Raw genomic sequence first — 18,635 nt, 5'->3', positions numbered from 1 at the left:
CAAGATTCAGGGTAGTTGTGAAAATCTAAGATGTGATGAATAATTTCACAAGAAAAAAGAACAGGAAGTTCCAATGAAAACATCTATTGGAAAGTCAAAAGTTGATTTATCTAAGAAATGATGTAAACTGCAGCGTGTCTCAGGAGGTGTCACGATGCAGTTTAACCTATAAGCCGAATTCTACATGAATCACAACACTTGCAGGTAGAAGTGAGCAGAGCAAAGGACTACAACGTCAAGATGGACAGAGAAATTGCACTTGAAGCTTTGGGTGCAATTTGCAATGCCCAAATCACTTCTGTTCAAAAACAAAGAGCAGATGCTCACGATGGAGCTTTCCAAAGAGCAAGCTTTTCCTGCTCCGCTGCACCAACGCTGTCTGTCAAAACTCTCATTCATACAGTTGCAGATGGAAATCAAACCTGGTAAATATTGTAATATAAACTATTCTTAAGACTTGTGCTGATGTCATTCCTCCAAAAAGGTAACGTGAGTTTTTCAGTTTTTTTGTAGCAGTATATTTGAGTATAAGACTACAGACTCACAGTCAGGATGTAGATTCCAAAGCTCAAACAATTTTGACAACAATGTTGCAGTTTGGTTTGCAGAGAGCGAGAAAACATCCAGTGAAAGAGCAGCATTTCTTTTCTTTTGTTGATGGTCAGAAGGTTTATTCTGACCCTAATCTCAGCTGTCTTTCTCAACTTGCAGCCCGATGTCAAGAAACAACTTTGCCAGAATTCAACATGTTGTGCAAGATGAAGTCAAACAGAAACGTAACGGCTACATCTTCCTTTCAAGACCCTCAAAAATATTTTAGATGAGGGTTTTTTGAATATGTAGTATTTTAACAGATTTGTGTTTCACTGTGATGCAGTTTGTTCGTTTGGTGCTTCAGATTTCAGTAACCTTGTACCCAAAGCAGCTCTGTAACTGTGCATTTGTTGTTTTCAGCTGATTGATTTGAGCTCTCCGCTTATCAAGTGGAGTCCTGAGGACAAGACTGAGAACAATGCTCCCCTCATCAACCTGTCCTTCTGATCGTCATCCTCCTTAAGTACTGGATCTGTGCACATTACTGAACCACCACCTCTCCGTCTTCAGAAACTCTAATAATCCAACTGATTCTGAGTTTTTAATCAGTGGAGTCTTTCCTACAGTGGAGTACACAAACATAAATGTTTTACATAAAATATTCTGAAATTGCTCAGGTGTCTCTACAACTAATTGTACTTTTATTTCTCTTGATTTTGCTGCTTATTGTTGGAATAAATCTTGTTAATGATGTTGTAAACACTCCAGTGATCCTGGCTTCCTGAAGTTCACTTGAAGAAGAAATATTTATATAATATGCATAGATAATAATATAGATCAACTTTACTATGTGTTCAAAGTCAGAGTTGCACTGCAGAAAAAGGACTTGTCAGCTGACTGGCAGAACATGGTTTTAGATATAAAAACAGGACAGTTTCATTATCAATGAGGAGGAATTCCTTGAAGTGACAAAGGTGTCACTCGACTGAGACCTGGAGACCTATGAAAGGGAGGTATATAAACATAACATATCTGCAATGCAGGGAATAAGTCGCTTCAATATTCATACACTGGAGTACACAAACATAAATGTTTTACATAAAATATTCTGAAATTGCTCAAGGGTCTCTACAACTAATTGTACTTTTATTTCTCTTGATTTTGCTGCTTATTGTTGGAATAAATCCCTTCAATATTCATACACTATCGAAATTCACGAGGTACTTCATGAGGTAGTCACCTGGAAAGGTTTTCCAACAGACTTGAATGAGTTCCCAGAGATGTTGAGCACTTGCTGGCCATTTTGCCTTCACTCTGTGGTCCATCTCAGCTCAAACCATATCCATTGGGTTCAGGTGAGGTGACTGTGGAGGCCAGGCCATCTAGCACAGCACTCCATCCCTCACACAGCCTGGAGGTGTGTTTGTGGTCATTGTCCTGTTGAAAAATAAATGATGGTCCATCTAAACCAAACCAGATGGGATCAATCAATCAATCAATCTTTATTTATAAAGCACTTTTCATACAAAAAATGTAGCACAAAGTGCTTTACATAGTTAAAAGCAGCCCACCCCACCCTCCAACTCACTCCCCACACTCTCATTAACATAAATGATGTGAATACACACATATCTCACCCCCCACCCCACCCACACACACACACACACACACACACACTTAAAGAGTAAAAATTGGGCTGGGTTCACATGAGCCAAGTGAGGAAACACTATAACAGGGAGCCGTCTGCACCGGGAGCCGGTCACAGACCGCAGCCTCCAGGCTGGGCACACAGCAGGAGGGAGGCAAAGGAGCCCCCCAGCCAGGCTGAGAGGACCCCCAGAGACCCAGCAGCCACGGTCGATCACAGCCCCGGTGCAGAGAGCGCCCTCCGAGGAAACACTGGAGATATGACACAATAGGCTATATACAGGGTAAAATGATAAAATAAATAAGAACAGGATACAATATAAATATAAATAGAGTAAGAAGATTAAAAATGGATAAGAATAAAATCAATAAATATTAGGTAAAGTCTAAATTAATAATAAAATAACAAGATAGAATAAATAAGTATAAAATAAATAAACGCTAAGTAAAAGCTAAATTAAAAAGGTGGGTCTTGAGCCTGTTCTTAAAAACATGTACGTTCTCTGCGGCCCTGAGCTCCTCCGGCAGGCTGTTCCACAGACGAGGACCATACCACTGAAAAGCTGCCTCTCCGTGAGTATGTGTCCTGACTTTAGGGACAATCAAAAGGCCAGTACCAGAGGACCTCAGGGTCCGCGAGGGTTCGTATGGTAAAAGCAGATCTGAGAGATAAGAAGGCACAAGACCATTAAGACATTTAAAAACCAATAAAAGAACCTTAAAATCGATCCTGAAACACACGGGGAGCCAATGCAGCGATTCTAAAACCGGTGTAATGTGGGCCCGCCCTCTGGTCTTCGTCAGCACACGAGCTGCTGAGTTTTGCAAAAGTTGTAAAGTTGAAATATTCTTCTTAGGAAGACCAGAGAGCAGGGCGTTACAGTCATCAATGCGACTGGTAATAAAAGCATGCATCAGCATCTCTGTGTTGGCCCGAGAGAGAATAGGGCGGACTCTGACTATATTTTTTAGATGATAAAATCCAATTTTGGTTACATGTTTAATATGTGGGATAAAACCAAGCTCAGAGTCAAAAATAACACCCAGGTTTTTCACTTGTAGCAAAGGACATAGTGAAAATGCCTCTAATTTAGACAAGAGTTTCTCTCTCTGAGCCTCGGGACCGACGATTAAAACTTCAGTTTTGTCCTGGTTAAGCTGTAAAAAGTTTTCTGCCATCCAAGATCTTATATTTAAAATACAGTTTAAAAAATGGCATGTCGCTGCAGGATCTATTTGTCCATAAATGCCTGATTCACACAGTCTTCTCTGAACAGTTGATGTAGAGATGAGTCTGCTACTGGAACTCTGTGACATTTATCTGGGCTCTAATCTGAGGTGCTGCTAACTTGTGATTTCTGAGGCTGGTGACTCACATGAATTTATCCTCAGCACAGAGGTCGTCCTTTCCTGGGGTGGTCCTCATGTGAGCCAGTTTCATCATAGCGCATGATGGTTTTTGCAGCTGAACTTGGGGACAGATGACCTTCAGTTCTTAAAATATTGATGCACTGTTGTTTGTCTTTACTTAGCTGATTGGTTCTTGCCATTATATGAATTCTAACAATTGTCATACATCATGAAGCTTATTGAGAGATGGCCAAGGGTTTGCAGCGCTGTCAACAAAGCTAAGGGTGACTACTTTCAGGAATCTGAGACAAAAAAACATAAAACATATTTAGAGTTATTTATCCTTTTTTTTTTCTTTGCTCCATAATTCCATATATCTAGTTTTGTACATTTAATGTCTTCAGTTTGTATCTACAATGTAGAAAGTAGTAAAAATAAAGAAAAAACATTAAATGAGAGTGTGTACATGAGAGGACACCCTACCATGTAATTCATCTAGTGATGTGGGGCCACAGATGTTGACATAGGGAAGTGAGACACACATGAACAAAGGATTCTACCTGTTCTGGGCGCACACTTACAAATGTGACATCTTTCTTCTACTGTTTCCATTGGTAACTATATTTGGGGAACTCAAAGCACTGTAATTTAAGTAAAATACCATGGAAAGTACTCCAGAAGTTGCAGGCTGTAATTGATGCCACTGAATTTTTGTTGAACATAAATCTGCAATTGCAAGAAGTAGTGTCAACAGACCACAGGAAGGGGGAAGTTTGGCCACAGGGTGAGAAAAATATGTACATCCTTTTTCACTTTAATTCAGTTTGTACAGAGCAAAAAATTCCAGAAGAAGTTCAACTGTCCTTTTCTTTTTGTGAAGGTCAAAAAGTCAAGAAAAGTCAGAGCACGAGAAGTAGGCAAAAGCCAAGGGACGCTTGGACCTTTATTTTATCCCCCTGCCCTCTTATCATTTATCATCCACTCCAAAAAAACAAGTTTCCTCCTTTTTAAAAAAATAAATAAACAAGAGCTAATTCTTGCAGGCTTGCTGAATCCAACTTCTGCAAATGAAACCGAGGTTACTGAATAATTGTAATAATGGTATTTTGTTTTTAAAATGGTAAACTGTGACTGTACTAAGATTCAGGGTGTGGATGCAGTTGTGAAAGTCTAAGAGATGATGAATAATTTTGCAACTGGAAAAAAGAGAAGAACAGAAAGTTCCAATGAAAACACACCTATTGGAAGGTCAAAAAGTCAAAAGTTGATTTATCTAAGAAATTATGCAAACTGGGTTTACGTCATAAACAGTGTAACATATAAGCCCAATTCTGCACGAGCCACAACACTTGCAGGTAGAAGTGAGCAGAGCAAAGGACTACAACATCAAGACAACATCAAGATGGACAGAGAAATTGCACTTGAAGCTTTGGGTGCAGTTTGCAATGCCCAGATCACTTCTGTTCAAAACCAAAGAGCAGGAGGTCACGCTGGAGTTTTCCAAAGAGCAAGCTTTCCTGGCTCAGCAGCACCAACGCTGTCTATAAACAGTCTCATTTGTGCAATCGCAGATGGAGATCAAACCTGGTAAATATTGTAATATTATAAACTATTCTTAAGACTTGCGCTGATGTCATTCCTCAAAAAGGGAACGGGAAGAGTTCTCAAATTTTTTTTGTAGCAGTATATTATATTGGAGTAATGGTGCAACATGGTGGCACAGTGGTTAGCACTGTTGCCTCACAGCAAGAAGGTCAATTCCACCATTTGGGGTCCTTCTGTGTGCATGTTCTCCCCATGTTCTACTTTGGCTTCCTCCCACTATCCAAAGACCTGCAGTTAGTGGGCATAGGTTAACTGGAAACTCTAAATTGCCCTAAGGCAGCTGGGATAGGCTCCAGCACCCCCCTCCACAAAACACTGAAAAGGATAAGAGGATGGATGGGATATTATATTGAGATTCACAGTCAGGATGTAGTTTCTAAAGCTCAAAGAATTTTGACAACAATGTTGCAGTTTGGTTTGCAGAGAGTGAGAAAACATCCAGTGAAAGAGCAGCATTTCTTTTCTTTTGTTGATGGTCAGGTTTATTCAGACCCTAATCTCAGCTGTCTTTCTCAACTTGCAGCCCAGTGTCAAGAAACAACTTTGCCAGAATTCAACGTGTTCTGCAAGATGGAGGGCAATGTTCAGGCTCTGACACCTGTTTTCGAACTGCACCACAAGAAAGGTGTTTCGTCATCGATGAGAGCGAATTCTTTGATCCAACATTTGACTACGATTTCTCTGGTCTCCAAGACACAGAGACCTATTACAGAGGCGGAGAGGTGTATGAACGACCAAGTGGTTGGTACCGTTTTGCCCTCAAGGTAAATTTGTCTTTGAATTGAGATCAGCATCAACCATTTTATTCATGCTCATTACTTAGAGTCTAAGCTGCTTTAATTGATCTTTAAGCCGGGCTGTAGAGCACAAATTCAATGACATCCCAGTAAAATACTTTTTGGGCTTCAGATATTTGCAATCATTAGAAAGTTGAAACTTCTGGTTCCCTGAATTTCCTTCCAGCTCATTTTCGAAACTAAACTAGAAGTTTATTAGTGTTCTCAACAATATTCTTCTTCATCAGTTTCTTGGAAATCAATAACTGCATTTAGTCCTCTCTTTTATGTCAAATACTAGGCCTTTTTTTTTTTAAACTACAGAAATAGAATTATAAGAAAACAATATAACAAATCATCTGTAAAGAATTTTCTGCAAAGATTTGGTCTCAACTCACACCTTAAAAAACTAATTTGACCTGATTGAATTAACTGTATGCAGTCTGTTACTTCCAGAGTGCTTTCCAGGTAGTGCACTGGAAATGAATTGACCTCAAAATAAAAATGTAGAGAGGTGAACAGTGTCAATGGAACTAGAACTGGGTTTGAAAAAGAATAGTTAAACAGTTATTTAGCATATTACATATCATATGTGTGTTATAAGCATAACTGGTACATCATGATGCTCTTAAGTTGTAGAAAATAAAAGACAGCCAAATATCTGACTCTCCCCATTCAAAGTAAGATCAATAGAATAGTTTGTCCCAAAGGTAAAGCACTTTGAAATACAACATGCAGAATCTCAGACTTTAATTGAAGATACAGTTTGCAGAGATGAACTATGGACTGTCTGAAACAAATACAGGTCCAGATACACCTGCATCACCTCATATTTTGTCACAGGTCCTGAATAAGTATGATGGAAATACATGGCTGGGAACTCGGTACCGAAGCACTGCGTCAGTGCCAGGGGAGTGGCCTGTGTCCTACCACGGGACATCTAAGGAAGGAGCTGGGGGCATCATCGAAGGATTCTACAAGGTTTGATTATGTTATCATCACAACCCATTATTTTACCCAGTACAATTGCTTTACAGTAACATTTTATATGATGTATAATTGTGATATTTAATATTTTGAAATTGCATGGAATGCCACCAACTGTCCCACTTTATGTATATTCCTGGTCTCTTATTCCACATGCTGAGATGCTGAGACTGTGTCCCATGCAGCACTTCAGTTTTCTAAAGTCTGGATTTTATCCCAGGGTTGAGAAAAGAGTCAAAAAGAGAGTTGAATGGTTTTGTCACATGTCAAGTCACAAGCTATGAAAATCTCAGCACAACACAAAGAAAAGGAAATGCAGTAAATAGCAGTTATGTGACTGTGAGAGGACGCCTGCATGTCTAGGACCTCAGGAGCAAACTGTAGCTGTACTTATACTTGTTGAGCATTGTTGAGCAAAAGTGTTGAGAAGGCTTTTTCCTATGAATAATGTCAAAAACCTGTAAGCTGCAGGTTTTTGTATATTTATTTATTTATTGTTATTTATCTCTGTCAGAATATTTTTCCATAGCATGTCCATTGTTATGGCACATAAACGTATTTATGCCACACAAGAGCTGCTCACCCTTTAAGCCACTTCAGTGCTCTTTTTGTCCTATTTCCATATTAGGCCTGTATTTAATGTATCAGTATTTAATAATATAACATATATATATCTTACTTTTATTTAACAGCCAGGTTCAGGTCAGACCTATGGCAGAGGGATTTACTCTACCCCTTACGTCAATGAAGCTGTCTCTTATGCCAAAACCTTCACTTGTCAAAAGAATGGCAAGCAATACAACGTGATTCTGCAAAATCGGATCAACCCACAGTACAGGCAGAAACACAACAACGATAAGTACTGGCTGGTTCCCATCCCGTCTGTGTTCTCAGCTCAAGAAGAGCAGGCGATAGTAGAACAGGCCATCCGCCCTTATGGTCTTCTGTTGAAGGAGGTCTAAAAGAGCAAGAAAGGTCCCCCAAAAACCTGCAAACTTGACCTGAAGCACATCAACTAGAAGCACAACCTGTTGATGTCAGATTAAATGTGAAGATGAATGTGGGAAAATGATATCACTGCTGTTTGCATGTGTATGAAAAGATTAAACAAACCGCTTCAAACATCTGCGTCTGTGAATTGCTTGAACTGAAAACTATTTTTCTTGTTCATTTTTCAGTGTTCAATGTTGCATTCAGTTATGACTAAACCTGCTATATTTTCATTACTTTTTAGACTATAGTTGAAAAAAGCATTCAGACCTTTCAGAATGCATATTGAAGGGTGATGGGTTATTTCTTTTCCTCTGCTGAAAAGGTTTCCACTTAATAGATTTTCTTTAGAGGTTTCTTCCCGTTAAAGGGGAATTTTTCTTTCTTCGCCAGGTGCCTGCTTATAGGGCAGGGGTAGGCAGCTCCAGGCTTTGAGTGTCGGTGTCCTGCAGGTTTTAGATGTGTTCTTGATCCGACACAGCTGATTCAAATTGCTAAATGACCTCCTCAACATGTCTTGAAGTTCTCCAGAAGCCTGGTAATGAACTCATCATTTGATTCAGGTGTGTTGAACCAGGGTGAGATCAAAAACCCTCAGGACACCGGCACTCGAGGCCTGGAGCTGGACCCCCCTGTTTACAATACAACAAAAACCTTACAAGAAAAAGGGCATTGAGGTGACCTTTGACATCAACAAGCTTTTGAAATGATTCTGGTTAGATATTCTATTGCTGTTAGGTTCATTTACATCGGATAAGTTCCTGGAGGGGACCCAGCTTTCCAGCATGGCCCACAATATTCAATAGGGCAATAGGGATAGGTTTGTACGAAGGGACATGGGGGAAAAAAACTCGGGATCTCGCAAAAGTTGTGCAAAAGTTGAATTCCAACAACGTCGGCAGCTACTTAGTTGTAATATTACTCTTTCTGGGTCACAAAATACACTTTTAAGATATTTTGAGGCGTGAATGTAGTTGTGTAAACGTCAGATATCTGCTCAGTTTACAAGACATCACATATTTGCAAAAGTGCTGCGACGTTTTCGGAGATGAAACTTTTGCGAGATCCCGAGTTAGTCCGTCTTAATTTTTTTTTCTCCCATGTCCCCTGCGGAGCTCCGTAGGTTTGAGGTCAGGGCTTTGGGAAAACTATTCCAGGAGGCTAATGTTAGCATTTTTATCCATTCCAAAAACCAGTTTTAATGTGTTATTTTTGGATCTTTGTCGAGTTGGAAAGCCCAACTGTGCTCAAGTTTCACTTGCCACTTTCTTTGATACAGAGTTGAAGAATTTGGAGGTAGTCCTTTCTTCATTATTCCACCCACTTTGTGCAATATACTGGTACCACTAGCAGCAAAACAAGCCAGAGTATGACAGTCCCACCACCTTGCTTAAAACGTCACCTTTACTTCTCCGAACATGCCTCTTTTCATTTGTCATTGTGTCTCCTGAAGAAATTTGGCTTGTTCATGTCAGTAATTTCAAGTTTCAGTTGAGCATGATGGTGTGGAATCTGGAGCAGGGGTTTTCTTACTTTGTCAGCACTCTCTCAATCCATGGTGATGTAAAACTTGTGTCTTTGTGGACATTGACACTAGTGTTCTGGCATTTTCCAGTTCATGGCAGGCTCTAACCTTGGTGGGTCTTGGGCATTAACTGAAAATCCTAACCATCATTTTTTTTCTTTTTTTTTTTTCTTTTTTCTTTTTATTAATGTCATAGCAAAGTGGTGATACAGCTGAATAACTCATAATTTCATACAACTGTTTGAACTAATCTTGAAATCTGCAGTTGTTTACAATTTGCTCTAAGGGACCTGGTCAACCTGTGTGATTCTGTAATGCTCCTTTTTAGATCTTCACTCAGTTCCTTGGATTTTCCCTCTGTTCCAAGTATTGGTCAGTCCACTGAGTGCTGTCAAACAAATCAATTTTATCCTGAGAAACTACCAGATGCAGTCAGTCATAACATTCAGCACTACTTATCAAAAGAGAAAGTCAGAAAGCCAGATAGTGAAACAGAGTCTGCCTTTCAAGTCAAGCTCAAAAGTATGTAAAAGCTTTAAAAACTGCTTACTGCACACATATATATATATATATACTGCTTAGTTACACACACACACACACACACACACACACACACACACACACACACACACACACACACACACACACACGTGTATATATATAAAAATGTATAATTGTAATCCAGGCCCTATCTTTCAATGGCTGTTGAATATCCCAACCAGTTTCCCTAGAGAGGACAGATTTACTGTTTTAAGATTAAAAGAGTGAAACACCACAGGACACTGCAGGCAATTTGTCCTCATGGCATCTGTTGAAAGAGTTCAAGAAGAGCATGTAAGGTCACACGAAATGTAAAACCTTGACAAAATGTCCATTTGTAATCTGTGCAAAATACTTGATGCTGTAATGTCCATCTATCAGAAAATCACCCAGAGGTAGAACTTAAGATACATTTACATTTAAGCCACATGCTGAATTAACACAGAGGATGTCACTCTCCTGTATTCATTTTGTCTGTTATGTATTCAAAACAATTTGTTGAAAAAGGTGCAAATTTGCCCGATTTGGCTTTGAATTGTCTCCAAGACATAATCTGTCAGGCAGGCCAAGCTCCAACTGTAGTAAAGTTTTCATCCAAATCTGCCCATAATTTCTTTATGTATGTATGACATACATAAACAATCATGCCTGCTCTCATAAACAAACAGACAAACCAAACCACTTACAGCTGATAAAATAGTCAAACTCCCCAAAAACATTGATCAGGTGTTCTGGGGCAGCATTCTCACACAGCATTATGGGTATAGTTTTGATGCTGGTGGGAAAGGACAGGATGTTTTCAAGGCAACTTCCTCCTTATCTCCAAGTAAAGCAATGTCAATGAGTTTTTTTGCGAGTCAGCAGATATACTGAAGGGTATAAACAGGAGCTGCAGCAGGATCCAGGTGTTAACACTGTGTGACATGGCTTTCATGAAATGCACACTCAGTTTATTGATTCTCCTCGGAGCCTCTGTCCTCTGCTGGGCTGATGAGAAGGTGAGGATATCCTAAATATCGAACTTACAAATCCCACTTAATGCTACATTTACTCCATTTCATTAAGAGAATATTGCTCTCTTAATTCACTACATTTATCTGACAGCTTTGTTTAAATTCCAGATTCAAATTTTTCCAAGACATGATTGTGTTAGGTTAAATTATGCAACATTACACTGTGCATACAAGAGAAGAAAAGAATTGATCCAATGGTACCTTAAGAGGCGAATGTGATATCACTTGAAACCTCTGGTGATAACGAACCATTCATTTTTTTTGCGCTTTGACTCATGTGATGAGTCACGTGATTAATAGTGGGTCAATGAGAATAACCCCAACTAGGGTTTAATTATCCGGGAATCTCCATCGATTGGTTGTAGAACTGAAGAAGCTTCTCAGATGAGAGATGAAACATCTTCAAGAAACTTAAAAAAGTCCAGTCACTTTTGTTTCCAAGCTCTTAAGACCTTCTTAAGTCTCGGAGCCAGAAGAAATGGTGGATTGTCAGGCCTTCTAGATTGCTGGTTTTCAAGCTGCAGTCATAGACTATACAGACACAAATACCTGCTAATTGATACTAAATAACAGACCTACAAAATACTCAAAAGTCACTCACCAAAGCAGGAAAACCTCATGTTGGGTAGCCGTGACCAGTGTTGGTCAAGTTACTTGAAAAAAGTAATCAGTAACTAATTACTGATTACTTCCCCAAAAAAGTAATCCCGTTACCTTACTGATTACTTATTTGCAAAATTAATTAATTACTTAGTTACTTAGTTACTTTTTAAAAACACGATTTACAACCTGAATAGGTGATAAAGTGATAGATCTTTCAGCCCAATTCTACTTTTTCTGCATAATCCATCATACAAAATGTAATCAAATGGAAAGGTCCCTTTTTAAAACTTGTTTTATTAGTTTTAATCTTTTAACTTTATGCATCAAGCAAAATTTTAATTATATGCAACATTCTCTGACTGGAAGAAATTTGTTTAATATTTAAACCTATTTTCTGCACATTCCAGCACATAAAAGAAAATATTTTTTGTGTTTACACTCAGTCTTTCAAATAGATGCAAGTAAAACACAGCAGAAAATAAATTAAGTCAAAGACTCAGCGGTCCTGTTGCTCTATTTTCATCTGTAAAGCAGGAGTAGGGTAGGCGGAGGTTTACCCTGGTGCAGGTGTGCCGCGGTCAGTGGAAGAATCCGCGAGTTTCTCTGTGAGTTTCCCATTACCTCTTAGCGCACTCGGTGCTTGTTTGGAAGTTTAGGGGTTTTTTTCGCTGTAAAAAGAAGTTTTCTTCCCACGCACAACGGACGCTAATGTTTTTGTCACTTTTTATGGAATCAAACTCAAAGTAAGGTCAGTACTTCCACGCTTTAAACGCTGCAGGCTCATACTCTTTCCCGCACTCGCACTCGATATATTATCCATTGTTGATCTGCACACAGCGGTTGCCACAAACGTCGCACTCGTTTACGTCACCGTCATGAGACATTCTGCAAGAAAAATCACGGTTTTAGTAACGCAGTAACGCAGCGTTCCTACGGGAAAGTAACGGTAATCTAATTACCGTTTTTGCAATAGTAATCCCTTACTTTACTCGTTACTTGATAAAAGTAATCGGATTACGTTACTGCCCATCTCTGGCCGTGACTGAGTGAATGATCCAAGAAAAATACTGACAAGCAATGAATGCAATGAATTTGCTGAACTGACATCTGCCAAGAATCATTCCTCAGATAACCACATTCACACATGAGTTTGTAAAACATGTAAAGACTTTATTTCATCTTTCTGGAAACAAATTTCAATTGAAAACCGAAGATTTTCCATGTAAATCCTCACTAATGAATGATGCCATCTGATTGAGCTAGGATCTGTCTGTCGCTGAGCTCCTGTGGAGGGCCAACAAGGATGTAGGTAAGATATTTATACTTCATTTACATATTACTTATACATATACATATTACTTCCGGCCTTTATGGTTCCAGATTTATTTTTGCTCCACTCTTCGTTCTGAGATTGAACATTGCTTGTGTGAATCCTGTATTTCTATTGTGAAATATCTCAGGAAAATATTACAGATTTGTTGTTAAAATCCAGACTCAAGGTTCTTCCAGATTTTTTGAGATTAATGATATATCAATAATAATATTTTATGAAACCACTGAGCTTAAGATGACAAAACTGCTGACCTTCAATGTTACGTAAATTTGGAGCATACATTTTGTAAAAGAAATAAGATCTTGTTGTAGTCCATTCACTGAGATTAAAATGAAGCAAAATTATCATTAGATACATTGATTATTTTCCATATGGCGGTGCAGTGGTTAGTACTGTCGCCTCAGAGCAAGAAGGTATTTTGCTCATTTGCACAACAGTACTTTGATATACTTTACCATACACTGATATATCATCAAATCACTCAGTGCTCTCATTTCACAGTGCACACAGCAGAGGAGCCCTTTATCATTGATGACATTGCTTATGAAAATGAGAATCAAAGGAATGCTGATCCTTGCACCTCCTCTGGCTGCATGTGGGGAAAATCCAGCGATGGAAACGTCTATGTCCCCTACGTCATCGCCTCTCATTACTGTAAGTAACTCAAGAATTATTAAGGCAGTTTTAAAATTGGAATAAAGCAGCTGATCAAATGAACTAATGGACTGTAAAATCAAAGTGAAACAAGCTCATAAAACAAAAAAAATCCCAAAACAGCACAGAAAACAAATCTGAATGAAATGAAGTGAATAGCTTAATAAATCAACTGTGATTTTTCTGTGTCCGGTCTTGTTTCACAAGTTAAACTTTGTGTTGTAGTTATACTCCGTTGGAGAATGAAAAAGGAATAAACCTGCGATTTGTACATCTTTATTTAATGCTTTGCCACAATTTTTGGCTTAACACTTAAAAAAAACAGCAACAACTACTTTAAATTCTACATAAAAACTAAAGACTTTATTTTGCAATAACTACAAACTGACAATGGAGCTCAAAGTTTAAACGACAAAAATGCTAAAAAACATTTGATTTTGATGAATCCTTATTGCATTTTCCATGTTACAGTTTTTTACAGACGCTAGGACACATTTCCCAATACTTAGGTCACTTTTGCAAAACACTTCACACAATCCTCCTAACTGACCATCAGCTTGGCAAAGCAGTTCATTTCACATTCAAAATGCACTACAACTACCAAAACACTTCATTCAGGTCTCAAATAAACTCATTCTTCCAGAACACTAGCAAAGGTTGACAGCCGACAAACACACTTTGTCACCCACAAAACAATGACCTAAAAAACACTAACAACATGTAGCATTACACAGTGTTTTCTTGTGTAAAACAAGGACACATCTCTGTTTATAATTTCAATATATGTTACTGGAATGAATCAGACATCCTGTATTTATGTTTATGTATTTTTATTTTTTTGCACTAAGTAATCCCAAAATACAAGAATTTGTATACACACCATCCACTGATACACATACAATAGTAATGCTAATCTACTCCATTTCTGGCTGGGTCCATGTTTACATCACAAAAAAACCTATTCAGCAGTTGTCTCCTTTTGTAATGAAATTGAAGGAGTAACATCTGTGTAGATGTTCATCTACAATGAGAATCAGCTGTGGCTGGTTAAACTGCATTGTTAGATTTAAAATATGTTTCAATAAAATATTGCTGTTGGATTTTGCTGTCTTTTCAAGTTTTGCATTGTGTTATTGTTTTGGCCATAAGTTTAACAGTTTTGAAAACAGTATGTAAGCACATGCAAAATGTCCTGTCCGTACAAAGGTTTTTGGCAGTTATTGTGTCTGAGTGAGAAGATGATTCATGTAATTTGAGAGATGTAGTCATTGAATGCATTTTGTGCCAAAACAATGATAACTGGTCCTCAGTTTAGCCCACATAGACTTCTGTTGTGCTCACTGTGTGAGGAGTTTTGCAAACGTGACCTAAGTATTGAGAAATGTGTCCTAGCGTCTGTAAAAAACTGTAATCAGTGTAGATTTCAAAGTATTTCTGTAATTACAGATACTGAGCAGATGACAGTAGGTGGAAATGTATTCTTCCCTCTGCTTCTCAGCTTCTCGTGAGCGCTCCATCATTGAGCGAGGTTTGCTGTCATTCCAAGACGTCTCCTGCATTCGCTTCGTCCCAAGAACCAACCAGAGAGACTACCTGAACATCCAGTCCATCAATGGGTGATAATCTGTGTTCTTGCTGTTCTCTCTCTGTGTGTGTGTGTGTGTGTGTGTGTGTGTGTGTGTGTGTGTGTGTGTGTGTGTGTGTGTGTGGAAACTGTGCAGTCCTTGGAGGTTCTTAAACTGTTTATGCATTTTTAAAATCATACTGTGATGGCCCACACTCTGTGCTTCCTAGTCATTTGTTAATTTCAGTTTCCAATTTCAGCAAGAATTTAAAATCTTCTTTGGTATGACTTTTAATCACAATTAGAGTCATAGTTACATTAATTAATAAATAATAATTTACTTGACAGACATAGCCATTATATTTTATCATTTTAAATGACTGTGATAGTCTTTTATTAGTTAAAAGAAAACATTTTGTTTGTAGAACCTTATTATAGTTTCGTTTAGATAATTTGCTTTGCTTTGTAAGGGATGATAACAATACATTTTTCTTTTTTTCCTTTCTTTTTTCTTATTGTGTGAATGCAGGTGTTACTCCTATGTCGGTCGCCTTGGTTATGGCCAGGCAGTGTCTCTGGACCGTCAGGGTTGTCTCTACCATAACACCGTCCAGCACGAGCTGCTCCACGCCCTCGGTTTCAACCATGAGCAGTGTCGCTCTGACAGGGACCAGCACATCCGAATCCTGTGGGAGAACATCGCATCCGGTCTGATTTCTGTTTTTGGTGGCACTCTCTGGTCTCTTTGGGCTGTTGGTGTGTTTCGGGTTACAGTTTAGCTTTAAAATTATCTTCCATAATGAACAGCAACACAGCAGGACAGGATGCACTCAACTAGGGATCGAAGTGATTTTACAAAATTCGATAAGAAATAACTTAAATGTCATACTTTAAATTATAAAGTGAGGTAAGTGACAATAAAGTCATTAAATATATTATAAACTCAAATGTGTAAAATTATAAAACTAACCTTTTAACTATAGAGCAAACAGAGTTTGAGGCTCTAAATGCAAACATTAACTCTCATCAGCCTTTTCTGATGCATATGACACTTTCTCTCTCTCAGGTTGGGCGTATGCCTTTGACAAGATCAACACATTGAACCAGAACACCCCCTATGACTACAACTCAGTCATGCAGTACCACAGGTCTGGATCACTTTCATCAGACATCTGTTCATTCAGTTTTAAGTTTTAGTTCAGGTTTTTTTTTTTATTATTATTATTGTTTTTTGATAACTTTCTTTTTTGCTGTTTATGCAAAATTAATCAAGGGTTTTTCTGCACGCTGAAAAAAATGTAAGCACCTCTTACCAGCACGTAGTGATTCTGAATATAGAAAATATGAAGACATCATCCTCTTAATGAGAGCCAACTGACAAACTTTTACTTGCTCTTTTCTTTTTGTTTTTCCAATGAGAGCCACAGAGACCATTTCAGTTATAAAGCAATAGTTTCTCATTTTTTCTTGAATACAAACAAACCCGCTGTACATTATTCCAGGTATGCCTTCTCTGGCAACAACAAGCCCACCATGGAGCCCATTCCCAATCCCAATGTTGAATTTGGCACAGGAACTCAGATGAGCCAGAATGACATCACCAGACTGAACAGGCTGTACAAGTGTTAAACAGTAAGAAATGCAACATGAGTTTTGAATGTGCAACATGTTATAATTTAATTTAAGTAAATGAATAACTGAGATTTTCATTGTAATACAATGCTAAGGCAATGATTTGGTTACATTTATGCACAAATCTTGATGAAAGATCTGGGTTTCTGTATAAATCTGTACTTTGAGGTAGAGGAGCTTCATCACTATGGTTACAGTAATATAAACTGCATTTAGGTGATGAATAAAAATAATGGGGGGAAAAAGTTGCAACAGCCATTTATATTTCAACTACCGACTTTTTAACTCTTTAACTATGCTACCTGACTAGCACCAGAAGGCAGTGTGCTTTGAATATGAAGGAAGGAAACCATCGTAAGCTTTTTATCACTGTTGCAAGATGGTGACATTTAAATAACTTGCAATTTATTCACACACATTCACATTATAAAGCATCACAAAGGTGTCATAAAAAGGTGTTTTTTAGCAGCTAATGCTGCTAAATATAACTTGTGTGTTGGGCAACACATATTAAACCTTAGTTTCACACTTTCTTTCTTTTGTTTTCACAGGTGCTAATAGCAGTCCTGGAAATGTGGTGCCGTTCAGACATCAGAGCAGTTGTTTCCAAGACTGTTTTGTCACTCTTTCGTACAATTTAACACATTGAATTAAAAATAAATCTTCATTGACCCGTTCACAGAATCTTTACTTTTTATGTACTATGCCAGCGGTTCATGAACTAAGAATTTCTTTCTGAAATCTGCTGATAAAAAATAAAGTTGTTAAATGGCAGAAGTTGTATAAATGACATTAAATGACAACTTACAGTGTAAAGAGCGTCCTGCAGTGAATTTTCAAACATGAGCTGGGTGAAATGGAAGAGAGCTTTTGAGCAAATAAATCATCATCCTCTCCCAGAAGCAGTTAACTTTTTTTGACCCAACAAGCACAAAATATACAATCATCTGAAGAAACTTTAAAAAAAAAGGAAAAATTAATCTTGTAGAAGCAAGTTTGACTTTTAAACCCCAAATCTGCTTATTGAATTGATTTAAGGGCTACTTGCACGGCAAACATGCAAACTCAACACAGAGCAGCCACAGGTGAGATATGAACCCAGAACCTTCTTGCTGTGAGGCAACAGTGACACTGTCTTTGCTTTAATAAACTCCTGGGTTGTTTTGCCTGTATGTTTTGGGTCATTGTCCATCTCTGTTATGAAACACGGCACAATTATTTAACTTCATTCAGCTCAGTTTGAGCAGATAATAGGTCTCTGAATACCTCAGAATTCCTTCAGCTGCTTCTGTCTTGTGTCACATCATCAATAATAACAAGCATCCCAGTGCCACTGGCAGCTGTGGACGCTCAAGCCATCACAGTGCCGTGTTTTACAGATGATGTGGTTTGCTTTGGATCATGAGCTGTTCTGCACCTTCTCCATACTCTTGCTGTCATTCTGGTAGAGGTTGATCTTGCTTTCATCTCTACAAAGAATGTTTTTCCATTCTTTGATTTTCACCAAAGTCCAATCTAGTCCAATCTCCACTTACACAATACTCTTCTTTTGCAATCATCCACCACTGCCATCTTCTGTGTAGGTCCAGGGTTTCGTTTGTGTGTTGCTGGGTTCTCCAATGCTTTCTTTCTTTCTCGTGATGTACCAAACTGTACATTTTGCCACTCCTGATATTGTAGCAATTTCTCTGATGTTTTTTTTTCTGTTTTCACAGCTTAAGGATGGCTTGTTTCACTTGCATTTAGAGATCAATTAACTGCATGTTGTCTTCACAGCACAATCACTCAGATGCAAGCACCACACCTCAGGCCAACTCCAAGCCTTTTATCTACTTAACTGATAATCACACAATGAAGGAATTACCAACACCTGCCCATGAAA

General features: G+C 38.4%; 2 protein-coding genes across 2 annotated transcripts; both read left to right on the top strand.

Moving 5' to 3' along the window:
• Positions 1-4,901: 4,901 nt before the first annotated feature.
• Positions 4,902-7,885, top strand: LOC146628357 (uncharacterized). Its single transcript, XM_085357770.1, has 4 exons — positions 4,902-5,118; positions 5,660-5,900; positions 6,756-6,893; positions 7,592-7,885. The coding sequence occupies exons 1-4, from the start codon at positions 4,934-4,936 to the stop codon at positions 7,859-7,861; spliced, it is 834 nt and encodes a 277-aa protein (XP_085213896.1). The 5' UTR covers positions 4,902-4,933; the 3' UTR covers positions 7,862-7,885.
• A 2,992-nt stretch (positions 7,886-10,877) lies between these two features.
• LOC146628356 (high choriolytic enzyme 1-like) lies at positions 10,878-17,462 on the top strand. The gene is made up of 8 exons (XM_085359478.1): positions 10,878-10,952; positions 12,834-12,879; positions 13,405-13,557; positions 15,056-15,173; positions 15,651-15,829; positions 16,188-16,269; positions 16,624-16,753; positions 17,305-17,462. The coding sequence occupies exons 1-7, from the start codon at positions 10,878-10,880 to the stop codon at positions 16,748-16,750; spliced, it is 780 nt and encodes a 259-aa protein (XP_085215604.1). The 3' UTR covers positions 16,751-16,753; positions 17,305-17,462.
• The last annotated feature ends 1,173 nt before the right edge of the window (positions 17,463-18,635 follow it).

The sequence above is a fragment of the Diplotaxodon limnothrissa genome, linkage group LG7 (genome assembly GCF_057381915.1).
Source record: "Diplotaxodon limnothrissa isolate DT_005_m linkage group LG7, D_limnothrissa_male_GT1.1, whole genome shotgun sequence".
Taxonomy (NCBI): Eukaryota; Metazoa; Chordata; class Actinopteri; order Cichliformes; family Cichlidae; genus Diplotaxodon; species Diplotaxodon limnothrissa.
This window is presented reverse-complemented; position numbering and strand designations above follow the sequence as displayed.

Excerpts from the sequence above, each read along its gene's own strand:
- LOC146628357 (XM_085357770.1), top strand. The coding sequence starts at position 4,934 with ATGGACAGAGAAATTGCACTTGAAGCTTTGGGTGCAGTTTGCAATGCC. Across the intron at positions 5,119-5,659 it reads GCAGATGGAGATCAAACCTG|CCCAGTGTCAAGAAACAACT; the intron begins GTAAATATTGTA and ends CTCAACTTGCAG. Across the intron at positions 6,894-7,591 it reads TCATCGAAGGATTCTACAAG|CCAGGTTCAGGTCAGACCTA; the intron begins GTTTGATTATGT and ends TTTATTTAACAG.
- LOC146628356 (XM_085359478.1), top strand. The coding sequence starts at position 10,878 with ATGGCTTTCATGAAATGCACACTCAGTTTATTGATTCTCCTCGGAGCC. Across the intron at positions 13,558-15,055 it reads CGTCATCGCCTCTCATTACT|CTTCTCGTGAGCGCTCCATC; the intron begins GTAAGTAACTCA and ends TCTGCTTCTCAG. Across the intron at positions 15,174-15,650 it reads AACATCCAGTCCATCAATGG|GTGTTACTCCTATGTCGGTC; the intron begins GTGATAATCTGT and ends GTGTGAATGCAG.